At 41.2% G+C, this 21,979-nt stretch overlaps 1 protein-coding gene across 2 annotated transcripts in view; it reads right to left on the reverse strand.

Moving 5' to 3' along the window:
* Nucleotides 1-2,734: 2,734 nt before the first annotated feature.
* Nucleotides 2,735-21,979, reverse strand: part of nexmifb (neurite extension and migration factor b) — a 111,366-nt gene continuing 92,121 nt past the window's right edge. Inside the window, exons 2-4 of one of the 2 annotated variants that reach the window (XM_054791462.1) lie at nt 19,945-20,078; nt 5,812-10,021; nt 2,735-5,277 (exon numbers count right to left, since the gene is read on the reverse strand). In XM_054791462.1, the coding sequence (XP_054647437.1) occupies nt 4,914-5,277; nt 5,812-10,021; nt 19,945-20,026 (4,656 nt within the window). In that variant the 5' untranslated portion in view covers nt 20,027-20,078 and the 3' untranslated portion in view covers nt 2,735-4,913. Of the gene's footprint in view, nt 10,022-19,944; nt 20,079-21,979 lie in introns of both variants that reach the window. The other variant, XM_054791463.1, reaches the window with a different exon arrangement.

Genomic DNA, 21,979 nt, shown 5'->3' on the forward strand with positions numbered 1-21,979 from the left:
TGGTTTCGACAAGTAGTGGCGCTGTGTAGGTGTTCCAATGTACAGTGCACAGCACAGCATATTTGCTCAACGGTGTGTGTACATAAGCATCAGTACTGTATGCTTAGTAATGGTCAGTATTTTATATACACTACCTATTGGATACCACTCGTGTTACAAAATCAATTAATTGCATTTTTGCATTATTAGAATATTTTTTAAAAAAAGTATTTTGCTAAACTTGGTGCATGTAATAATTCTTTTGATGAATTATTGATTATTTGTTCTTATAAACTGAGTTTTTATCGGTGTTACTAACGCGTTTGAGCTGTTGTGTTTTCTCTCCTGTTCTCATCTCTTGCAGCACATTAGCAAATGGCCTTTCACCTTTGTCTAACATGTGAAAAGAAAGTACTGCACAGTCATTTTTTGTTTGTGGACTGAAAAAAGTACGTGCATTTAGACAGGCACCTTTCAAAATTGTGACGCTTAAGTCCAAAGCGGATGACAAAATAAACAACATGCCATTGAAGGCGCACACCTGATCCATTGCATTAGACATTGTATCTTATAATTGGCCTGCTTGCTTAGCTGATATGGGTGACTACAGAACAAAAACAATGTTAATACCACCTGACAATTTTGGAGGCATACATCACAGGATGTGTTTATGGTCTCAGACAGTAGCTCCAGCTCCAATTAAGCATGCCAGAATGAGTTGCAGTGTGGACCACAGCAGCCCAGCTCAGAGTTATGGATGAGCAATCACTCTAGCTATGCCTGACCCGGAGTGCTAATTAGTTCTGACATTAAAATAACATGATCCAAAGCTGGACCCACAGAAACTAAAATGCCTTTTGTCAAAGAATCTTACAATATAACAAGTAGGGAAGGATTTATTAGGATGAATGGTGCTATAGTTTCAACTGCAGTGTGTATACATTACGTACACGTCTTGGACAATCATTGTCTATATTCCTCCCAATTCCTCTTCATTTTCTACTACCTCCTGAGCTGGAACCTATTCCAGTTTGCATTATATGTGTTAAATAATGTGTATGTATGCCTAGCATGCATGTATATGGGATGTGGGAGAAACCAGAGTACCTGGAAAAAAGCCACACATGCATGTGGAGAGCATGCAAACTGCACACACAGTGATCCGAGCTGAAATTCGAACCCGGTGCTGTTACCCCATTTCCACTGTAGTTGTTTCAGAGCTGGTTCGGAGTAGGATTTCAGAGCTTTTGTTTTCCATTGTCGAGGCACCACAGGAGCTGTAGTTATTTAGAAAATCACTTTTTGCGCTCAGCATGGGCTTCGAATGCGTTTAAAGCCATAAAAAGTTCAACCGTAACAAGCGAACCGCAGGTGATAGATGGCAAATTGTGCATGTGTATACTGAGTGTAAATAGGTATGTTCTACTTGGCAAATCTACTTTTGTAAGGTTTGCAAGAAGGTTATCTGCAAAACGGCAACATGTGATCAGCATAGGCTGAGAATGCATTTAAAGCCATAAAAAGTTAGATTCAACCATAACACGTGAACCACAGGTGTGAGGCAGGCAGACAGGATTACGCAGGGGTGTTCAAACTTTTTCCAGAGGCCCACATGCAGGAAAATGAAAAGATGCAAGGGACATTTTAATATTTTGTAGATATACCAGGAAGTTATATACAGTATATTCCAAGAAAAGAACTCTCAACCTTGTGATGTCGGTGAAAAAGCATATTATTCCCCATTTCGGTTGTTTTGTCCATCCATCTTCTATGCCGCTTATCCTCACTAGGGTCGCGGGTATGCTGGAGCCTATCCGCCAAACTCCATCCGTCCATTTTCTACACCGCTTCTCCTCATTAGATCTGCCAACCTAATTATTCAAAAATTACAACTTTATTTTGTTTTGCTTGTTTCTCATAATATTACGACTTAAAAACAACATCTTTTTTCTTGAATATTTCCACCCTATTCTAGAAAAATGACATTATTTTTTTTCATAACGTTATGAGTTTATTCTTGTAAAATTGCAACCTTTTTCTCGTTCGAATCCAACTTTTTCCCTCAATATTTTGACTGTTTTTTTCTTTTCTGCAGTTGTATTTAAATTTCCCAACTACTTCAACATTCTTCTTGTAAATATTATTCTAGTAATTACGACTTTATTCACATATTTTGACTATATTCTCATAATACTGTATCTTTTTCCACCAGCTATTTTTCCCAAAATTACAACTTTATTCGTTGTTTTGTTAGTTTTTCTTTAATGTTTCAACTTTATGCGACTAAAACGACATTATTTGTGATTATAATATTACGTTATTCTCATAAAATTTTTGCAAATTTTTTTCTGTTCATATTTTCACTTTATTTTTGTAAAACTACTGCAGATTTTTCTATTGTTTCTGTTTTTTTTTAATTCTTGTTAAATTATTATTATTTTTTTATTTGCCACAAGTCAGTAAAGAAACAGCCGCGGGCCGTAAATGGCCTCCAGCCTGCACTTTGGAGAGCCCTGGACTAACCCCATTTCTCAGGATGCCCCTTATTTAAATTGGGGACTATTTGACGAACACATGCCAGCTATAAATTGGCAGCGCTGTTAAGTGTATCCCAAATCTGCCTAATATAATCTCTTCGTTACCTTTTAAACAGTCTGAATCCTTGAATCCTATTAGAAAGTCATTGACACCGTTTATTCTTAAGTGACTGTCTTCAAGAAAAGTTAAAAAACACAAGTCATCTCTCTTCAGAAAGCAGCATTCAAAATCTTATTTTAATTTGTATATTTACTCCATAAACATTATTACAAAACTCAGCAAGTTACCAATATTACATTATCACCATACAGGCTTGATCACAAATATTTAAAACCTTTGCAACAATTACAACAAAACAAAAAAACAAAATAATACTCAAATAATTTACATGAAAATCTATAAAACAGCAAATTGTTCACAAATTATATATTTTTTCTTTCAGGTTTTCTTTTTTTCTTTGCTTATTTGTGTTTTACACAGTAACACAACACTCTCACAACAAGATCATGGTCTTATTACAAAAACTCCCAACAAAATGTAAATAGTTCTAGTGTTTTGTTGATACTTTCATATTTTGGTTTTTAAAACCAGCAACTTGTCATTGTAGATCCTTTCCACTGCCCATCGAGGCGCATAAAAGGTTACTCACACACACAAATACTTCACAGCACTTTCTAAGAAAAATATACACTTACAAAATATGTTACAAATTGGCACACAAAAAATATACAAGATTTTGCTGTGTCAAGAGTTCATTAAGATTCCTTCTGGTAACAACTCTAGACAGTATATATAAAGCTTGGCGATCTTTTAATGAAAAGAGAAAAGTAATTCCAATCAATGTCAAAGAATCATGAAGTGAATACATCAAACGTAACATTAGAATATACATTCATAAGGAGGATTAGGAACCTAATCTTGTTTGCATTTCTTTTTTTTTTTTTGTTAACTCATGGGAAAACAAAACCAAAAGGAAAAAAAGGTCAGCTTTCTTAGCACCATTAAAATGAGGCAGCGCAACAGTGGCACATTTTGACAACAGAATTAAAAAACAACTTAGATTAAGTACATTCAATTTGACAATAGGCAGAAATGAGAGAAGGCAGACTAAATGGGTTTCCAACCCACATGGAGCTTCCCATCAGCAGCTCGTCTTGGTCCTAACCCTGATATTCTGGAAAAAAGAAATGCAGGATCGTGGCAGAGGGAAGAGAGGGAAAAAAAGATCATGTTTGATTTTGAGTCTTGCCATATGCAAGCAATCTTATTATTATCATCCTTGTGCCAGAATGCTTTTTGTGACAAGGCCTGTTTTGAAGCCATGCTTCCAAATGTCTGCACTCATTGCCTTAAATAAAAAAAAGAAATAAATACAATACAGGCCTTGTGTGTATACGTCTGCTAAAGGAGCCGCGTCTCTCACATATAGAAAATGACCTTTTTGCAGCTATTTGTCACGGATTGACTGTAGGTTGAATTCTCCATGCTCATTCAGAAAGTACTTGATAAAAAAAAAAAACTATAGATGTTGTTTTTTTTTAAATTGTGCACTAATATGGTATTAGTTTTCTGCCAAAATATGGACCAAAAACTGAAGGCAACTAAAGAAACCATAAGAAAATAATCCAAATTATGTGGAAAAAATGAAGCAAATCAGAACTCGCAGAGTGAAAGCATGTGGTGCAAATAATAAACGAGTGTTAAGACAAACCCAACAAGAACGAGATGATAAATCATTATTTTCGATTGGTTCGACGTAAGTTTCGCGCATGGAAGTAATGAAAAGACATGCTTTCCTTCCTTCATTTACAAGAGTGCTGATTCCGTTTGGACTGAAAACTGCTTTCACATTCACATGAACTCGAACTGCAAAAACAGCCGCATCCCGGACCGGTGCGTGCATCTGAATCTCTGCGTGTAATAAACTGCCTTGAATTTCCAGTCCAAAACAGCTTTTCAGCGAGGCTCAGCCCCGGCTGACAAATCATTTCCTTGCTTAGCCTCGAACATCTGTACTACATTCTCCTTGGTCCACAGAAAGCTTGTTTGAATACCTCATCCTCTCCTCCTCGTCCTCTCCAGTAGCCTTCAGAGCACGTTTCCTCTTTGTCTCTCTCCTTGTTGCTTTTCAGCGCCATGCGATGTTGAGGTAAATTGAATTTGGCAAACGAAGTGTGTGTGCGGGTGGGACAAGGAGAGTGTTTCTGATTTGGTTTAGTGAGTGGTGGTGTACCACTGCCAGCTGTTGGTGCCTTTTCATCAGACAAGAGAGAAGAGAGTCCCAAACAAAGAATTCCTTTTGTGGCAAGTCTCTGTAAGGAGCCGATATTCCAGTAGATAGAAAATAGGAACAGCCAATATTCACACATATATAAGAGGTCATTTACACAGCATTGTTACTTTTGGCACATTGATTTTAAGGTATAATTATCTCTTTTTTTGCAAATATTGCATGTCCCTGTACAACAACAATGACAAAAATACTCTGAGGGTGGAGCTTTAATGACTTTGCAAGGCGTAAAAATGTAAATGTAGATAACCAGTTCCTCTACGCTCCAGAAGAAAAAGAAATGCTCAATAAAGGAAATCATTCTGACCTCGAGGGGAACAAAAGACATCTGATATGTCATCAATACAAAATGGTCCCATCTTGTGTTTTCAAGATGCCTTGGGATTAAATAGGGCTCATTAATTGTAGGTTTTCCTCTTGAAATGAGCCAGGCAGTGTATGAAGGACAGCAACAACAGGACATCCACATTCTGCATACAAAAACAGATGAGGAGGAGGGGTGCGTAGATGTCACTCAATGCATTTGTGTATATAGCTACATCTTTAGGGGGAAGGGGTATAAATACATACTTCGGGGGAGCAGGTTTTGCTGAGAAAATACAAAAAGAAAGCTCCTCAAAAAGCTTACAGAACATTTTTCAAAGCTTATTCTCTTTTTTTTCCAGACCAAATAAAAAAAAACGAATAAAAAACGACTATAGGAAGAACAAACAAAGCAGAAACAACAAAAGCAAGGAAAAATGCAGCCATGGTCGTTTTAAAATCTCAATCAAGCTCGACACAATCACTCCATAGGTAGTTTGCAACGTACAAGAAGTTTTTCATGCAGATATTAATTTCCTTTTCAGGGGTTAAAAAGGAAGTGAGAGAAATCAAGGGGAACGTAGTTCTCATGCAGCTCTGGCATAGCGTCAGTGTAGGTATGCTTGTGAGGGAGGGCTCAGGTATAGTGGGGTAGGGGGGAATAGAAGGGGGTGCAACAGCAGCTGATAACAAAATATTACCTCAGTTTCTCAAAAGAGGTCATCAGTGCTATGTCCTTATTTGGGTCTCTCTCAGCTCGCTTCCCCTTCAGTGTTTCAATGCGAGGAAACTTCGCACTGGTCTTGTGACGGTACAGCTTTTTGTGCGCAGGACCAGGGTTAATGAAGTTGGGTTTGTCAAACATGTCACAGCCCAGAGCAAGTTGAGGGAACAGGGGATGAGTGGGGTTGAATTTGGCCTGGTTTTTCCCTCCTTTCCCCCCTGCCTTTCTGCCTCTCCCAGCCCCTGTTAGCACGGCACCCTTTTTCTTCAGATCAGACTCCGTGCCTGCCAAGATTTTTAGGGTCTTTAGGTTGAGGCTATTGGCCTCAGCGGGTATACCGGCCTCTGACATCGGGTTCCACAGCGGCTCAATGGAGGCCATCATGAATCTCTGGACCTCAGCCATGCCAGAGACAATGTTCGAAAGAATATTTGAGGGCTCCTCAAACTCTCTCTGGTCGTCCCCGACGAGACTATTGCTCTCTGACCAACCAGGGCCAGACCAGTCTCCGGTGTTGGTACCGTCAGGCAGGCCAGTGGCACACCCGTCTGCCTGGTTCTTGGCTGCCTTCCCCTCTAACATTGCCTTGATTTTTTTGGTGGAACGGGAGTTCTGTTTGGGGGACTTTATTTTTTCGGACTTGGGTGTTCTGGGGGCACGGACTTTTTTTGGGCTCTGTCCCGCAGCTGTCTGTTTGCAATTGCCTTTCCTCTTTGCCTTTATGCTTTTGGGCCCTGTCATTTCATCAGTCTCTTCAAATTCCGTAACCCCCAGCTCCTTTTTATCTAAACATAAGACATCCTGGTTGTTAAAGTTATGCAGTGGAAACTGACTATCTTCCACGGTGTACGCATTTCCTGCGTGCTCCTGTTGCTGCATAATGTCACAGTTCCATTTAACGTCCCTATTGCGCTCCACAGTCAGATCATTCACATCCTGGTATTTTCCAACATTTGCTGGTATCTTCATGTCACGCCCCGCCACCTGCGGGGAGAGGTTGGGGGTCTCAGGCGGGGAAAGCTCTGACAATGACGAGTGTCTGAATTTGTCAGGAGTAAAGTTAGAGATGTCAAGCAGGTCTGAGGACTCCCTGAGTGGTGTGAGGGCATCCACACTCTGCTGAATCACCATTTTAGGGCTGCAGTGAGCTAAGAAACTGTCTCTGCCCTCCTCCTCACCTTCTCGCTCACAAGATTTGAGGCTGAGTGAACTGTAATTGCTTGAGGAGGCTGATAAGGAGCCTACCGAGTCATAGCTGATGAGTCTTCCATTGTCCGTGCACAGAGACCCTCTCTGGTATTGCACCTGGCCCTCCACACAGGTAGACTGACAAACTTGCAGATCTGCCCCAGACTGCAGCCCAGGCTCTGTCAGGTAGCTCTTCTCATAAAGTATCCGTTCATCCTCTGGGCTGAGTTGGCTGTAGTTAGACACTGGCAGGCTCTCGTTTAAGGGTACAGCAGCCGTAAAGTTGTTGGGTAAGATGGGGGTTTCAGGGGTCTCAGGCCCAAAGTTCTGGCTATGATTGGTGCAGAGCTGTGGATGCCATATTTGGGGGAAGCTGGGACAGTTCTGGGGAGACTGTTGAAGCTCTGATTCTGAGGGAGGGGAGAGGACGCAACTTTGAGCAAGTTGAAGAGAGGAAAATTGTTTCTCCTCTAGGGATAGACCCACGGGATACTGCTGCCTTGACGGCTGTTGAGGAAAATATGGGATAGATGAGCTTCCAGAGGAGTCTGTAGCATCTAGCAAGGTCTGCAGGTAGCCCCCTGGGATGACAGGAACACCCGTTTCGACCTCATCTGAGGACGGTGCTTTGTCAGGGGAGCAGGAGGATGAAACAAATGGGAACTTTTCCTTGTCTGTGTCGGCTGTGTTGGCATTGTCAGAGAACTGAAGTTTGGCTGTAGTGGAGTTCATGCTTTCCTCTTTAAGTCCAGCAGTAAGTGTTTCGTCAGTGTTTGCTGTAGCGACACTGGCACCCGTTTCATTTGTCATGCTCTTCCTCTCTTCTTCTTGTGCCTCTTTTATTTTCTGGCTTTTCAGCCTGGCTTCGCTTTTGAATTTTCTTATCCTAACTATTTTAGTTCCTCCCAATCTCCTCCCCTCTCTCTCCTCTCTCTCTTGCGAGCGACTTTTGGTTATGACCGTGTTTGAGATGCCGTTTATGTCCAATGTTACCGGAATGCCGGAGGCTGCTATTATCTCCCCCACCATGGGGGTGGCCTCCTCCTTAATGACACACCCATGGGTCTGATCAGAGGGCAAAGAACCCTGCACAATCACTGACCGCTCCAAAGTGTGAACCCTTTGTACCTTTAGTCTGTTTGCAAACTTGTATTTCCTTTTAGGATGACTAGAATTAAAAGGACGATGATGTCGTCCGTTCAGATGAAAACCACGTTGTTGTCTCTCTCTGGCCACCAGCTTCAGCTGCTCCTGTCGCTTTCTTTGCTTCTCCTGCCAGAAATCCTTCAAAGGAGCCAGTGTCTCATATTTGCTTATTGTGTTGGCGTTTAAACTCACAGTACCATCCGCAGGATTTAGTTTGCCCAGTTTAACTGACATTAGTCTCTCTCCTTTAAACCTGTTGATGATGATGTACTTAATGACCACGGGTGGCTCTTTACGACATGATTTCCTACGTTTTTTGGGGCACCAGTCCACATCTTCCTCCTCTTTCTGACCTAATGGGGTTTTGTCTTTTTTCTCTGCATTCTTCTCACTCTCAAGCGAGTCAACATCATATAAGTAATCATCACTGTATCGAACCTTTCTCTTGGAGCGCAAGCCGTAGTTAAGTGGATTGGAGGGACTGAAGAATCTTTTGGAGTGCCCCTTCTTATATTTGCCCTCCTGCACAGTGTCTGAGGAGGAGCCAGTACAGGAGCTGTCATCACTAAATTCCCCTGATTCCTCTGTGGAATTAAAGTCTATCACATAGTTGATTTTAGGAGTTGACATGGGTGAGCATTGGGAGCCATCAAGTGGGCTCTCGCCACTGCAGTCCCCTGGCTTTTCCTCCTGTCCTGTTTCCAGGATGAGCTCATCGGTTTTGGGCTGAAGCTCATCAACACTCCTCCTCAAGACTCCTACTCCTTCTTCTTTCTTGGCACAGTTGGCCAGGACACTAGGGAAAAAATTTAGCTGTGTCTCCTCCTGGAGCACATTTGTTTTCTCCCTCATGTTGTCCTGAAATGACTCATAACGAATCTTTAGTGAACAAACGTCACTGCTTAAAGTCGAGTCGTCATCTTCATCATCAAATAAATTATCAACATCTTCCTCTGAGAAGAGGTTGACCGACAGCTCATTTTTCGAACATAGGTCCAGCAGTTCCATTTTGCTCTCGCTGATGAAGGATTCAAAGTAGCCCCAGTCCTGGCTGGCATTTGCCAACAGTACCTCTTCTCCACTCACTTTGTCCAATAATAGTCCTTCATATAAGTTCTTAGTTGTTGCATCATCATCGGGGTCATCACAGTCATTTGTTGTTTTGTTTCCTTCCGCTCTTTTGCCCTCATCTGAGGATTTGGGCAGGGGAAAGCTAAGTAGCTGGTCAGAGAGGAGCTGTTCTCCGTAGTGACTCACCGCCTCCCCTGCATGGCTCAGGCACTGGATGCTAATGTTGTTGATGTCAGAGAAGTCCTCTCGGTTCACGTCCCCTATCCGTACACTTAGTCCATTTTCTGAATTAGGGCTCGTGCTAGGCTCGTGCGGTGGGTTCTGTGCTGAAGTGGCATCACGGGTCTCAATAAAGCAACCAAGGCAGGTGCGGCTCGGCTGAAGGAGACACTCCTCCGCCAGGGTAGAAACGTTGTCAGGCTCCATCATTGTCATTGACAGAGAGGTGGCAGCAGGCAATCGAATGCTCTTCTGGGTGTCTCCTGTTGGGCTCCAGGAGCTTACAGCTGGGTTGGGAAGTGATGCGGGACTGGGAGTGTGGTGAAAGTGGGGGACTACGTTGGGAACTTCATGAGAAGGAGGGCATGGAGTTGCTGTCAGATCCAGAGTGGGATCAGTGCCGAGGGAGAGGGGGAAGCAGAGAGTTGGCGATGTGGGCGTGTTGCTCTGGTGCAGTGGGCAGACCCGCTGTGATGACTCTGCAGCAGGATGAGGTGAGGATGGAGGGAGAGCAGCATCAACAAGTCTGTGTAGACTCAGATCACCACTCTGCTCACACACCCCTGTTGGAAAAAAAGAAAGCATATTTTAGTGAGGGCCGCACGGTGGTCTAGTGGTTAGCACGTTGGCCAACACAGTAACAGCCTGGAGATCGGGAAGACCTGGGTTCGATTCTCCCTTGGGCATTTCTGTGTGGAGTTTGCATGTTCTCCCCGTGTGTGCGTGGGTTTTCTCCGGGTCCTCCGGTTTCCTCTCACATTCCAAAAACATGCAGGTGAGGTTAATTGGTGACTCTAAATTGTCCATAGGTATGAATGTGAGAGTGAATGGTTGTTTGTCTACATGTGCCCTGCGATTGGCTGGCGACCAGTCCAGGGTGTACCCCGCCTGTCGCCCGAAGTCAGCTGGGATAGGCTCCAGCATGCCCCCGCGACCCTAATGAGGATAAGCGGCATAGAAAATGGATGGCTATTTTAGTGATTTCAACGGTTACTTCAAATGTAAAAGACAACATTTTATTTGTCCTGTATTTTATTTATTTATTTATTCATTCATTCATTCATTCATTACAGTGCACATTAACAATCTTATTAACAATCTTATACTTCTGTACAGAATGAGCCAGATTATTGCATAGTTACTGATTTTAATTTGTAGTCCTGAGGGAGGAAGACAAAACACAGAAGGACACTATGAAAATATACAATATGAAGTAAAAACGCAGACACGCATTTATCAAAACTACATTGCAACAATAAAACTAGTCAAAGTGAGGACATGACTGGGAACCTTTAAGAAACTGTTTAAAGTGCTTTTGAAATGTGTGGGACATTCTCTCATGTTTGTTGGGAGGCTGTTACAAAAGTGACTTCCTGGGACTGAAAGAACTGTTCGTCCAAAGGTTGTTTTTTTTGTGTGATGTCAAGGTCTCCTCTGGAGCATTAATCGTTTTACATTTTGTCCAAATACTGTATTACACTGGTGGAATGACTTTTAATTCAAGATTTTAATACATTTTTTTGAATAACATTTCTATTGGTGTTATTATTGTGTCTCCAGTGAGTGGCAAGGTTGCAATGCAGTAATCAAGTGTGTGAAAATATCACTGAGTATAGAAACATTTTCGTAGAATTGATTGTCATTGATGGCCTGATTTGTTTAAAGTTGTGTAAATTTAATTTGATTGTGTTTGCCGTGTGCTTGATGTATTTAGGATGTACTTATAATAAGATTACTGGTACTCAATCAGTAAACTTTGAAATGTTATTTTGTAAGGCCTGTACTTAAGTCAACATGAGCTACTATCATTTAAAAAAATGATTCACGCTAGTTCCTTAAACAGTGCTTCATGCTCCAGGGTAAATGTTCTGAACAAGAAAAGTAAGGAGAGTAGCTACAGTTTGTCACTTGTGCGGTCACAGAGGCGTACATGTAAGCAACAAAACTACAAATCCAGTCTGCATCACAGACAATGCTTGTGATGACAAGAATTTAATACGATGGCATCCAAAAAGCCATGCACTGTAGCTGGTAGACAACTGCTACACATTTCTAGCTTTGTCATAATAATAATCGTTTTATTCATCAGGGAGGTGTAATGGATGTGAACATTTCTAATCTCCCTAATTCTAATTGCCACGGAACAACGGTAAAATACAGCATTTCCATGCTAAATATGCGCTTTTATGTTTTTTGATTTCAGAGCTGTATGTGCATTGTTTTTAGCACAGTACTGTGTTTCGTGGCAAGACTTTCTATGGACGGTGTTGCCATGCGTTTTGGTGCTGCTACTGTCGTTGAAAGATAAGTTACATGTGGTATTCGAATCACTAGGCATCAGTGATGTTACATCCAGAGCTGCAACAATTAATCACTAGCTAATTGATTACCCAATTAATCGACAACTATTTTGGTCATCGATTAATCGTTTTAAACGTTCTCTGATTTCAGCCTCTCAAATGTGATTTTTTTTTTTTTATTATTTCCCTGAAAGCAGACCTATCATTTTTGTGTTTTAGCCAAAACAAGACATTCACAAATATCAGCTTTGACTTTGGAAAACAGTGATGGGCATTTTTGCCTCCTTTCTGATATGTTGCGGACCCAACCACTAACTGTAGGTGTTTGCTTCAAATTTGGTCCTTTTGGCCTGACCGATTACTCCATTAATTGAAACAAGCTTCAGATTAGCTGAATATGAAAATGATTGTAGTTTTGTGTACATTTATTGTTTTACTGAAGCTATTTGACATTTTTTATTCTTTAACATTATTTTAATAGACTATTCCAGCGACATCCTGGTGTTTGTGCACTTATTTGCTCTGTCAGGTAAAATCTTTTTTTTTCTGAACAAACTAGTGAGCTCGGTAGTTTGCTATGTTTAAAGCCTGCGCATTACAGTTGAGCAATGCGTTGTAAAAAAGAATAACAGGACTGTAAAGGTGACAATAGGAGTTTTATTTATGTCTACCGGTCTGTAATAATGGTAAAAAAGTATATTCAGAAAGGTTTTCTATGCTCTGACTACGAAATTATTTCATTTATTAATATTGAATCCTACTTTGAGGAAATTCACTTACCGTAGCCGGGTCTGAAACCAATTAACCGCAATAAACGAGGGATGACTGCAGTCCACTTTTTTTTTAACAATATCATGCCTAACATTATGTAAGATTTCCCATGCCATGTTTTCAAACACAGAGCTATATTGTTTTTTATATTATTTTCCCCAAAATACCTTCATATAGTTTAAAAGCAAAAATACAGGAATGTGCATTTCTTTGACATCACCTGCACTACCATTCAGCTGTCCAGTCACAAGTATGTGATCAAAATAGTGCTTGTCAGTAAATGTGCAATATAGTTTCACTTTGAACAATGGTACTAATGACAATTTTTTTCAGCAGGTTGACTGTCTGTCAGCCTGATGAGGAACAAAAAAAAATCCACAGAAGCAGCCTTGTAGAAGCCAGCAGATAAATGTGTTTGCGTTGCATAATTAGATCAGAGACAGAGGCAGGTAGTAGGTACACTTGGGACACGACAAGCCCATATGCTGGAAACTGTACCACCAATACCGTCTACACCTGCCTCTGTGTGCAATCTTTGTGCTGATGTTCCACACCTTTTCTTTAAATCATGCCAAAAAAAAAAAACGTAAAAACTAATAATCCACATTGAAATAATGAATGCATTCACAGAGGTTAACTAGCAGTGTCACCCATCTTTGGATAGATGCGCCAAATCATTATTGATGTAATGATAAATGCTTCAGGGAGGACTGCTTAACAAACAGTATTCACCATGGGTGTGCTGCTATGGAGCACATCTTTGAATATGCATATGATCCGAGAGTGATTCAACGAGGTAATGAAATTTGCAAGCGGATGTCCCGTGGGCTTGTGGCCTGCAGAAACATTGCAACAACCCTGATTGCCCATGAAAAGCATACATCTATGCTACATCATTTAATGATGGCACTCTCTGGAGGAGTATGTATCCTCTTGCTTCCTTGCAGTCAGAAAATTGCAATTGCATCAACTTGTCAGGCTGCAGGAGGATCACAGCAAACTGTTTGCCACCGGTTTCCTACACATTTTGAACCTAAATAGCCTCAGTGAATATACTGCCATGTATTTTCTGCTGAAGCATAGGAAAACTGCTTTCTACACCAAAATAAATATTTCCAGTAGGGACTCTTGTCAACTGTGTGGATTCTACTGTTGCGTGATCGTGCCTTGAAGGCACATTGTAGCGCATTGTAGTGCGAAAATCCTCATGACGTTTTTTGTGATGTTGTTTCAATTGCGCGATGAAGTTGGTAGTATTAAACTTCTCCGGTTCTGTGCCACCCCGGGAAACTAGTGCATTACAAGCTCAGCACTCAGTTGCAACATCTTTTTTGGGCTTTAATGAAAAATACTGCAACATGGCCGACATCACTCTTGCTAAACATGCTAGCATACGCTGCTGTTGTGATCACATGGGCTGTGCATGCTGAATTTGACGCTGCTGGATAGAAGTGCTGCCGCAGAGTCTGGAATGAACTGCTTGTATCGGCGTGCCAATATTGGAGATTTTAGCTGCAGATCGATATAATCTGAATTTTTTGCTGATATCAGACCGATATCAATAGTGGAACCGGGCATCCCTACATAGCAATGTTGGTGCTGTGCACTCTCGCGAGCTTGTACGCATCGTCATTGGAAGATAAATTGGAATTAAAACATCAACAAAACATCAGATGGTAAAAAAGAATTCTGTTCCCTGGTATGAGGTTGGTGTTCTTACATGTTGTTCGTATAAAACAAATAAATTAGCATTTTCAACACTATTGATAAACATGTACTGTATAAATAAATGATTTGTTATGCCTTTCAATTGCTCAACAAAGATGTAAAAATACGATGGAATAATTAATCACCATGTCCACGCATTAAACGTACCAAATGATTTTGAAAATGTGCAGACAAACATGAAATGCATATTGGCTTTATATTAGATGAACAGTTCCCTTCTTATGTGTTCATGCTTGGAATATGAGTGTGTGAGCATGTGTGTGTATGAGTGTGTATGAGTGTGTGAGTGAGAGTGATGCATGTGCGTATTGGCTTGGGGGGTATAGTGTTACCGAGGGGCCATCTGTCTCCAGCTGGACCATTAGCTCTTCAGCTGTTCAGAATGTGCTACAGATCAGTCAGACAGGTACACAAACACAATCTCACACACACACACACACACATACATGCAGTGTCTAACAGCAATAACTTTACCTGACAAATCACGTTTGACATTAGAGGTCAAATGTGGATCTCTAGCCGCACAATCACTCACTGGCTACAACATAATGTTACTTCTGGATGTGAGCTGGCAGATGTAAACAAGATAAGCTTTTAAAACACACTTGCCAGGATTCAGCATGTGTCTAACAGGGATATAATGCATTCTATGGCAATGACTGTGTTGTAGGACAAGTTGTCTTTGAATAGAAATTGAGGCTGGATGTGAAAACAGCTCACGTACTCTGGCAGCAACATGCACACTGGCCATATGGAGTGACATCCACTGCTGGCAGGAGATGGTGGACCCTCCGACCATGCATGCTAGACGGCCTCACCTCCGCCAAGCTGGAGCAGACCTGACTAGACTGGCCTCATCTTTCAAACATGACATTCAGGGCTTCATCCACCTGAGAGAAGTTGGAGCTTGCCCTGTGCCATAATGAGGCTGTGTGGGGAATGTGTCCATGCCAACGACAGAGCCATGGATGGAGTGGGTGTGAATCAATTTAGGAGTTTCTTCTTTCACATACAACCAGGCATTACACCAGAGGTGGGAGAAGGTCAGTATTTTGCAAGTCTCAAGTCTTTACTCAGAGCAAATGGCTATGACCTGTGGGGTTCCCCAGGGGTCAATCCTGGAACCCCTGTTGTTCAATCTCTACATGCTTCCTTTAGGCCCACTAAAATGCAGCTGCAATGTATCCTACCACAACTATGCAGGCGACACTACGTGTCACTGACGGCCGGTGAACACGGTCCTGCAGATTTACTTTGTCACTGCATCAAACAGATCGGTGTGTGGATGCAAAACAACTTTCTGCAGCCAAACAAAGACAAACTGAAATCATTGGGCCTCATTCACGAAATGTTCTTATGCACAAATGTGTTCTTAAAGCCTTCTTCCGAAGATTTTTGGCATTCACGAAACGTGTTCTTAACTCACAGTTCTTAGATCTAAGAACAAATTCTACGAACGCTCAGGAGGACTCTTACGCACAAGCAAAGCTTGCACTTTCAATGCGCAATCGCCCTCATGATGGATTTTGCAACCTGATCCCAAAAAATGTAGTGCAAATAAAATATCCCAACAATTATTTATCATCAAAACAACTCAAATATACTCCATGGATAAATATATATTCAAATCCCAATTCATCAAAAAAAAAAAAGGCTGGCTGGACGTGCGCTGCGCAGAGAGAGAATGTAAAGGGACCATTAGATTTATTTGCTGAAAGCCACGAATATTTGATGTCCCGCTTCAGGCTTTACTCTCTGTTCTTGCAGGTGTGCAGGATCATCAGAATAACATCGCAATGAAACGTGGTGTGCCTATTGCGCACGTAGCACCCCCAGATAACGACATGCGCCCCCAGCCACGTCTTGAGCCAGAGCATGGGGCTGCTGTATTAATTAGGCAGCGTCTAATCAAATGTAACCACAGAAAAAATACATTGTCACACACAAACTATGTATTTTGACTTTATTTTTCCATCATGATTGTGTAAATATTTTCTAGAGTTTCCGAAATGGTTTGGTTTCTGATTGATGGCCCACCTCCCGTTTCCTCCAGATCCCTCCGGTGCAGTCTAATCTTTTTTTTGAGTCTATTTTAAGTCAAAACAGTTCTTTTTAACCTCTGTGGTGGTGCGTTTCTCTGTGGAAACGGCATTTATGTTTCCTGCAATGGTGCTCCATGCCGACTCTTTTTGGATGGCCTGATGACCGGTGGATACACGTGAAAATAAGGTGGTCTTGTGTTCGCTCACTCCTTGTAAAAGCACCTCTATTTCAGTAGAATTGAAGTTTTTCTTTCGTTTGTTGTCCAGCTGCTTCTCAGTCTTGCCCTTGCACGTTGCCATCTCCGCCTCCAGCTGCCTGTTGCGCACGGCACATTTTTTACCTTATATAGGAAATAATAGGCGGTGACCTATGCAAATTAGGGCTCACATGCACGGGCATCGCAGTTGGCATTCATCAACCTAAGAACACCGGTGCGAACGATTATCCCTACTTAAGAACGTGTCGTGAATGTGGCGCAGTTTCCAACCCGAGCCTTCTTAAGTACACTTCTTAAGAAGACTTTTAAGAAGATGTTCGTGAATGAGGCCCATTGTCTTTGGCCCACAGAAACAAAGAGAAAGTGTAATTGGCCACCTTGAGACTCTTTCTCTAAAACCTAATCATCAGGTTAGAAATCCAGGGGTAATAATGGACTGAGATCTGAATTTTAGCAGCCACATTAAATCAAAAACATCACCAGTTTTTTACCTCCTAAAAACATTGCCGAAATCAAGGGAATAGTGTCTAAGCCAGATTTAGAGAGACTAATCCATGCCTTTGTCTCCAGCAGGTTAGACTACTGTAACGGCCTTCTCACCGGGCTCTCTAAACGAGCAGTAAAACAGCTGCAGTACAGCCAGAATGCTGCCGCTCGAATCCTGACTAGAACCATAAAATGTCACCATATTAGTCCAGTACTCAGGTCTCTGCACTGGCTTCCTGTTGCTCAGAGAATAGACTTTAGAACAGCTCTTCTTGTGTCTTTACAAGTCTTTACATGGTGTTACGCCAAAGTACATCTCTGACATGTTAGAATCGCATAAACCATCTCGAGCTCTGAGAAGCTCAGGGAGTGGTCTCCTGTGGGTGCCTGGGGTCAGGACTAAACACGGTGAGGCTGTGTTTCAGTTTTATGGAATGATTTTAGAATGATTTTATGTTTTCATGGCAAAATCATTTTAAATATGGTATAATTGTGTTTTAAACAATACAAAATGAAATAAGTAAAATAATAAAACTATTCAAATAAGTAATTAATTATTAAGAACTCTTATAGAATGAACCCTGCCTCTCGCCCAAAGTCAGCCTGGATAGGCACCAGCATACCCCTGCGACCCTAGTGAGGACAAGTGGCGTAGAAAATGAATGAATGAATTATACAATGCAAACTAATTCATAAACATGGTTCTGTTCACAACTGGCCATCGTTTCAACAAACTCAGACTGACAGACCGAGCAGTGTGCGACTGGACATTACACACTTACGCATGCGGAAGAAAAAGTAGTTCCCACCAATGGCATACCATTTAGACAATCATTTAGTTACTTTCCACGGTGTTGCTGTTGGTGATATACTCTACCTCTAATAACTGAAGTATCAATGTATTGATATTTTGACTTGAGAATCCCTCTTACAGCATAAAAATTTGGTATCAAAGGTACCGATATTTCAGTATGGATCAGCACCTCACTACCAAGGAAGAATATCACATTCATGCTGTACACTCGTATGAAAAACTGCAGACAGGAACTAAAGCAAAGTCAAACAAATAGACCTTCTGCAATGGAAAGACCCTTGATGGAAGGAAATATGCCTAATATGATATGATCATTTATAGTGCTATTGAAAATGGCTGATTTGGCATTTTGCTGACTTTCTAATAGTTTCTTTTTGAAACAATTCCAGATTTCCATCTCCCTCTCCATGCATCCCATCTTTATCACTTCTCCCAGTGCATGCCACGTGTCTTCCTTTTCTCCTTCCTTAGCAGCTCTCGAGCGCCTTATCCTTGTTATATGGAGTCCCTTACATTCACAAAATGCTGATCTAGCGCTTCCCTCCGTTCAGCCACCTGGGGCGATCACTCATCCAGCTGGTGTAGGCCAACTACAGAAGCTGTTTGCTACCTACAGTATTGCTCCATCTTCACTAGAAGACATCTTGTGAATGGCGGGGGGAAATCAATGCGGCCAGTACAGGATGTTCATAACAAGTGGTGAGTAACTACAGCATGATTCATGGCCTCACTTTTCCCAGAGCTTGTCTCCCTTCCTGCCTCTTTCTCCTGCGCTGGAATTGGCTTTCATCTGTGAGTTGACATCAATCGGGACCACCACCATGCATGTATAAAATTCAGTCTCTGTCAAATGCAGTGGGGTTTAATGATGTCTGATTTCACATGTGTGCCAAAGCAAGTGGGATACAGGGTGAATGCTTTAGCGACACAAGAGGAAGAAAGCATTGATTAACCAAAGTAAGGAAGAAATGCTAAAAATGTCAGATTTTCATACAAAAACAGCCTATTCTGAGCTGTGCAATAAAGGGATTAACAATATTAAACCCCTTGTGTATTTATTTGTGTTTTGCAGTTGATTGTTAAAAAGATTAAACATAAGAGCTTGAGGTAATCCAAGTTGTCTTTTCGGAGTTTTGCATGAAGAAAGTCACCAGTAAGACCGGATTTCTTCAAAAAAATGCTTGGTTATTCAAGTAAAAACTGATCAGCACAGCAGTGTATCTCTAGAGCAGGGGTGTCAGACTCGTTTTCATTGAGGGCCACATCGCAGTTATGGCTGCCCTCTCAGGGGCACTGGTAACTGTCAATATATATGAATATGAATATGAATACAACCTCATGATTATTACATTTTTACTAACAAATTGATAGATAAGTTGTAAAGTGAGAATGTCAAGATGACAAGCAGACATTTATTTAAGTATTTATTTTACGTAACAAAAAACGCTCGGAACATTTTGTTGCACGTTCGGATATTATTCAAGTTTAGAAGACCTACACACAGTCATTTTTTTCTGTCAAAATGAAAGAACAAATACTTTAAGAAGAAAAACGGTGACGTGCACTACTGACACAAATTATTCCCAGGCTTTCGCGGGCTACATCTGGCTCTAGAGTGCTCTAGAGGTTAAAGATAAGGAGACTCATTTTAATTAGCATTCCTCTTTTACAAATACATTCTATTACTGTGCAAAAGTCTTAAAGGCTGTTTACACAAGTTACACAAATGTAAAGGTGACTGACTATATGAGTGTTATTTCATGTCTAGAGGGCTCTAATAATGTTAAAAACGTAATTAGAAGATCGTAAGCATGTTTTCTACGCCATAACTATCTAAATATTCGATTCTTCCTTATGGAATCCTACTTTGAGGAAATTCACTTATCGCGGTCGAGTGCAGAACCGATTAACCGCGATAAACGAGGGAGAACTGTCTATTTTTGAATTATCACCGCAGCATTTTTTGAATGCAAACAAACTGCAGATTTACCAGCATCCAAGAAAGGATGTGGTCATTGTAGTATTTCTAAAACAGCAATTCCACTGGTGGTGTGCACTTTTTTCACAGTATACATCATGTTACAGTATTTGGAAGTACAGTAAGTAAGGTGAGTATAATATTTGTACCTGTGTTCTCCACTGCAATTTCATTATCTGTTTGTGAAGTCTTCACGATCAGTGTGAGACCGCTGTCTGTTAACACGTCCATCAATACGGCTCAACGCTGCTTGTCCTCCTACGCATCATTTTGACTGTCCCACCTGTGAAAGAGAGCCACAGAGAAAGAGGGAGAGAGAGACGGAAAAAGGAGACACGGGAAGCCATCATTAAAGGCTGACTGCCATTGTATCTAATGCAGGATGACATTAACGCTAGTGTACCACATTTCATTACAACAAAGATCCACACGAGGCTCAGACAAGCACAAAGTTACAGTAATTGAGGGAAAACATGACAGAAACATCAAAGAGGCCCTCGGGATAGCAAACGATCACTCATTTCTTCCATGTATCGCAGATTCCAGCCGAAGATTAATTCAAACTTTGCCAAGCAAGAAAGTACACAAGGAGTCACAGCTGAGATCGCTATGGAAACGCTGCGCCAATCTCTGCTATTTTAAGCTTCATTTAACATTTATAGCAGAGTTGTTAACCTATGCCAACCTCACATAGGCAGCTCTGAGCATATTTGTTTATTGTAATTAGCCGACTCCCTCCCCTCCTTCCTATGTGCCGCAGCAGCAAGAAAAACCAAGGCGGCTCAAAGAGGGGAGATTAAAGAGATGTGGCTGAGGCGGTGACAGCACACTGTGAACACCGACTCTTTTACTGTTGCGAGTGATGGTGAGAGTGGGTGGGGAGTGGGGGCTTTTAGTGTGTGTGTGCGGTGGGGTGTCTACGTGGAGCGGGAGACGCAGTGCACTGGGAAGCAGGATGATACAAAACAACAGAAAGGTTGAAGTTTGTCAGCCAAGCACATCACGCTGAAAATGGGTTTGATGGCACAAAAGCTATGTTTCCTCCTAGTGGTGCACTTTCTTTCCGTTCACTATAGTGCACAGTTTGCCCTTGTCAAGAGTTGTCAAGACAATTCTGCATCAGTGGCTGGTCATGTTTTTATTTATCACACCCTTTTTTTTAGGGGGGTTTAATTATATAACATGTACTTCATATTCATGTTCAATATGTACAGTTTTTTCATGTCCCTCGCCGCTTCGCGGTTCAAATTTTGCGGCTTCACTCTATCACGGTCTTTCAAAATAAATAAATAAATTAGCGCCACTTCATCGTTGAATACAGCCAAATATTAGTTTAAAAAATAGGTATTTCAAATCAAATTGTACGTATTTTTTGGCCTAATTTAAGCATTTTCAAGCATAAAGATGGCTAAAAGAACAAAAATACAAACATAAGGCATTCAAAAGACTAGGGAAGAAGAGAACTGAGAAGTGTGAAGCGTTCATGCTGTGTCTATTTCAAATAAAAAGGCCATCTTGACGTGGTGTCGTATTGCGTATTATCAGTATAAAGGTGACTATAGGGGTGTTACTTCATGTTATAGGGGTGTTACTTCATGTCGAGAGGGCTCCAATAATGTTAAAAAACGTATTTATAAGGTCGTGAAAAGGTTTTCCATTCTCAAACTGTGAAAGTATTCTATTTTTGAATAAAGAAGAGAAAGAGGATGCTTTTTCAGCAAAATGATGAGAACGATGGCATTACATTGCAAATGATGTGTCAGATTGATAATTTGGAACAGTCTATGCACATGAACAATGTGATTGGGACTGGACTATAAAAATTACATGCAGGCTTTACGCCAGAGCAGCTGATAACAGAGGAGGAGAACAACAGAGCAACTGGTGGCCGACGTTCTACAATCAAAGTGCGTGGACGTGGATGTCAACAACATCGATACAGTCATCCTTCGCCACATCACACTTCGAATTCCGCGACTTCACTCGATCATGGTTTTTTGAAATATATTACAAAATCAGCGCTATTACAGCCTATTATTAGTCAAAACATCTACATATTTAAGCAAATTTTACATATTTGTGCCTTAAATTACGCATTTTCAAGTATAACAATAGCTAAATTAACTAAAATACAAATAAAAGGCATTCAGAAATGCACTTAGATATATATATATATATACACCA

Source organism: Dunckerocampus dactyliophorus, chromosome 11, assembly GCF_027744805.1.
Source record: "Dunckerocampus dactyliophorus isolate RoL2022-P2 chromosome 11, RoL_Ddac_1.1, whole genome shotgun sequence".
Taxonomy (NCBI): Eukaryota; Metazoa; Chordata; class Actinopteri; order Syngnathiformes; family Syngnathidae; genus Dunckerocampus; species Dunckerocampus dactyliophorus.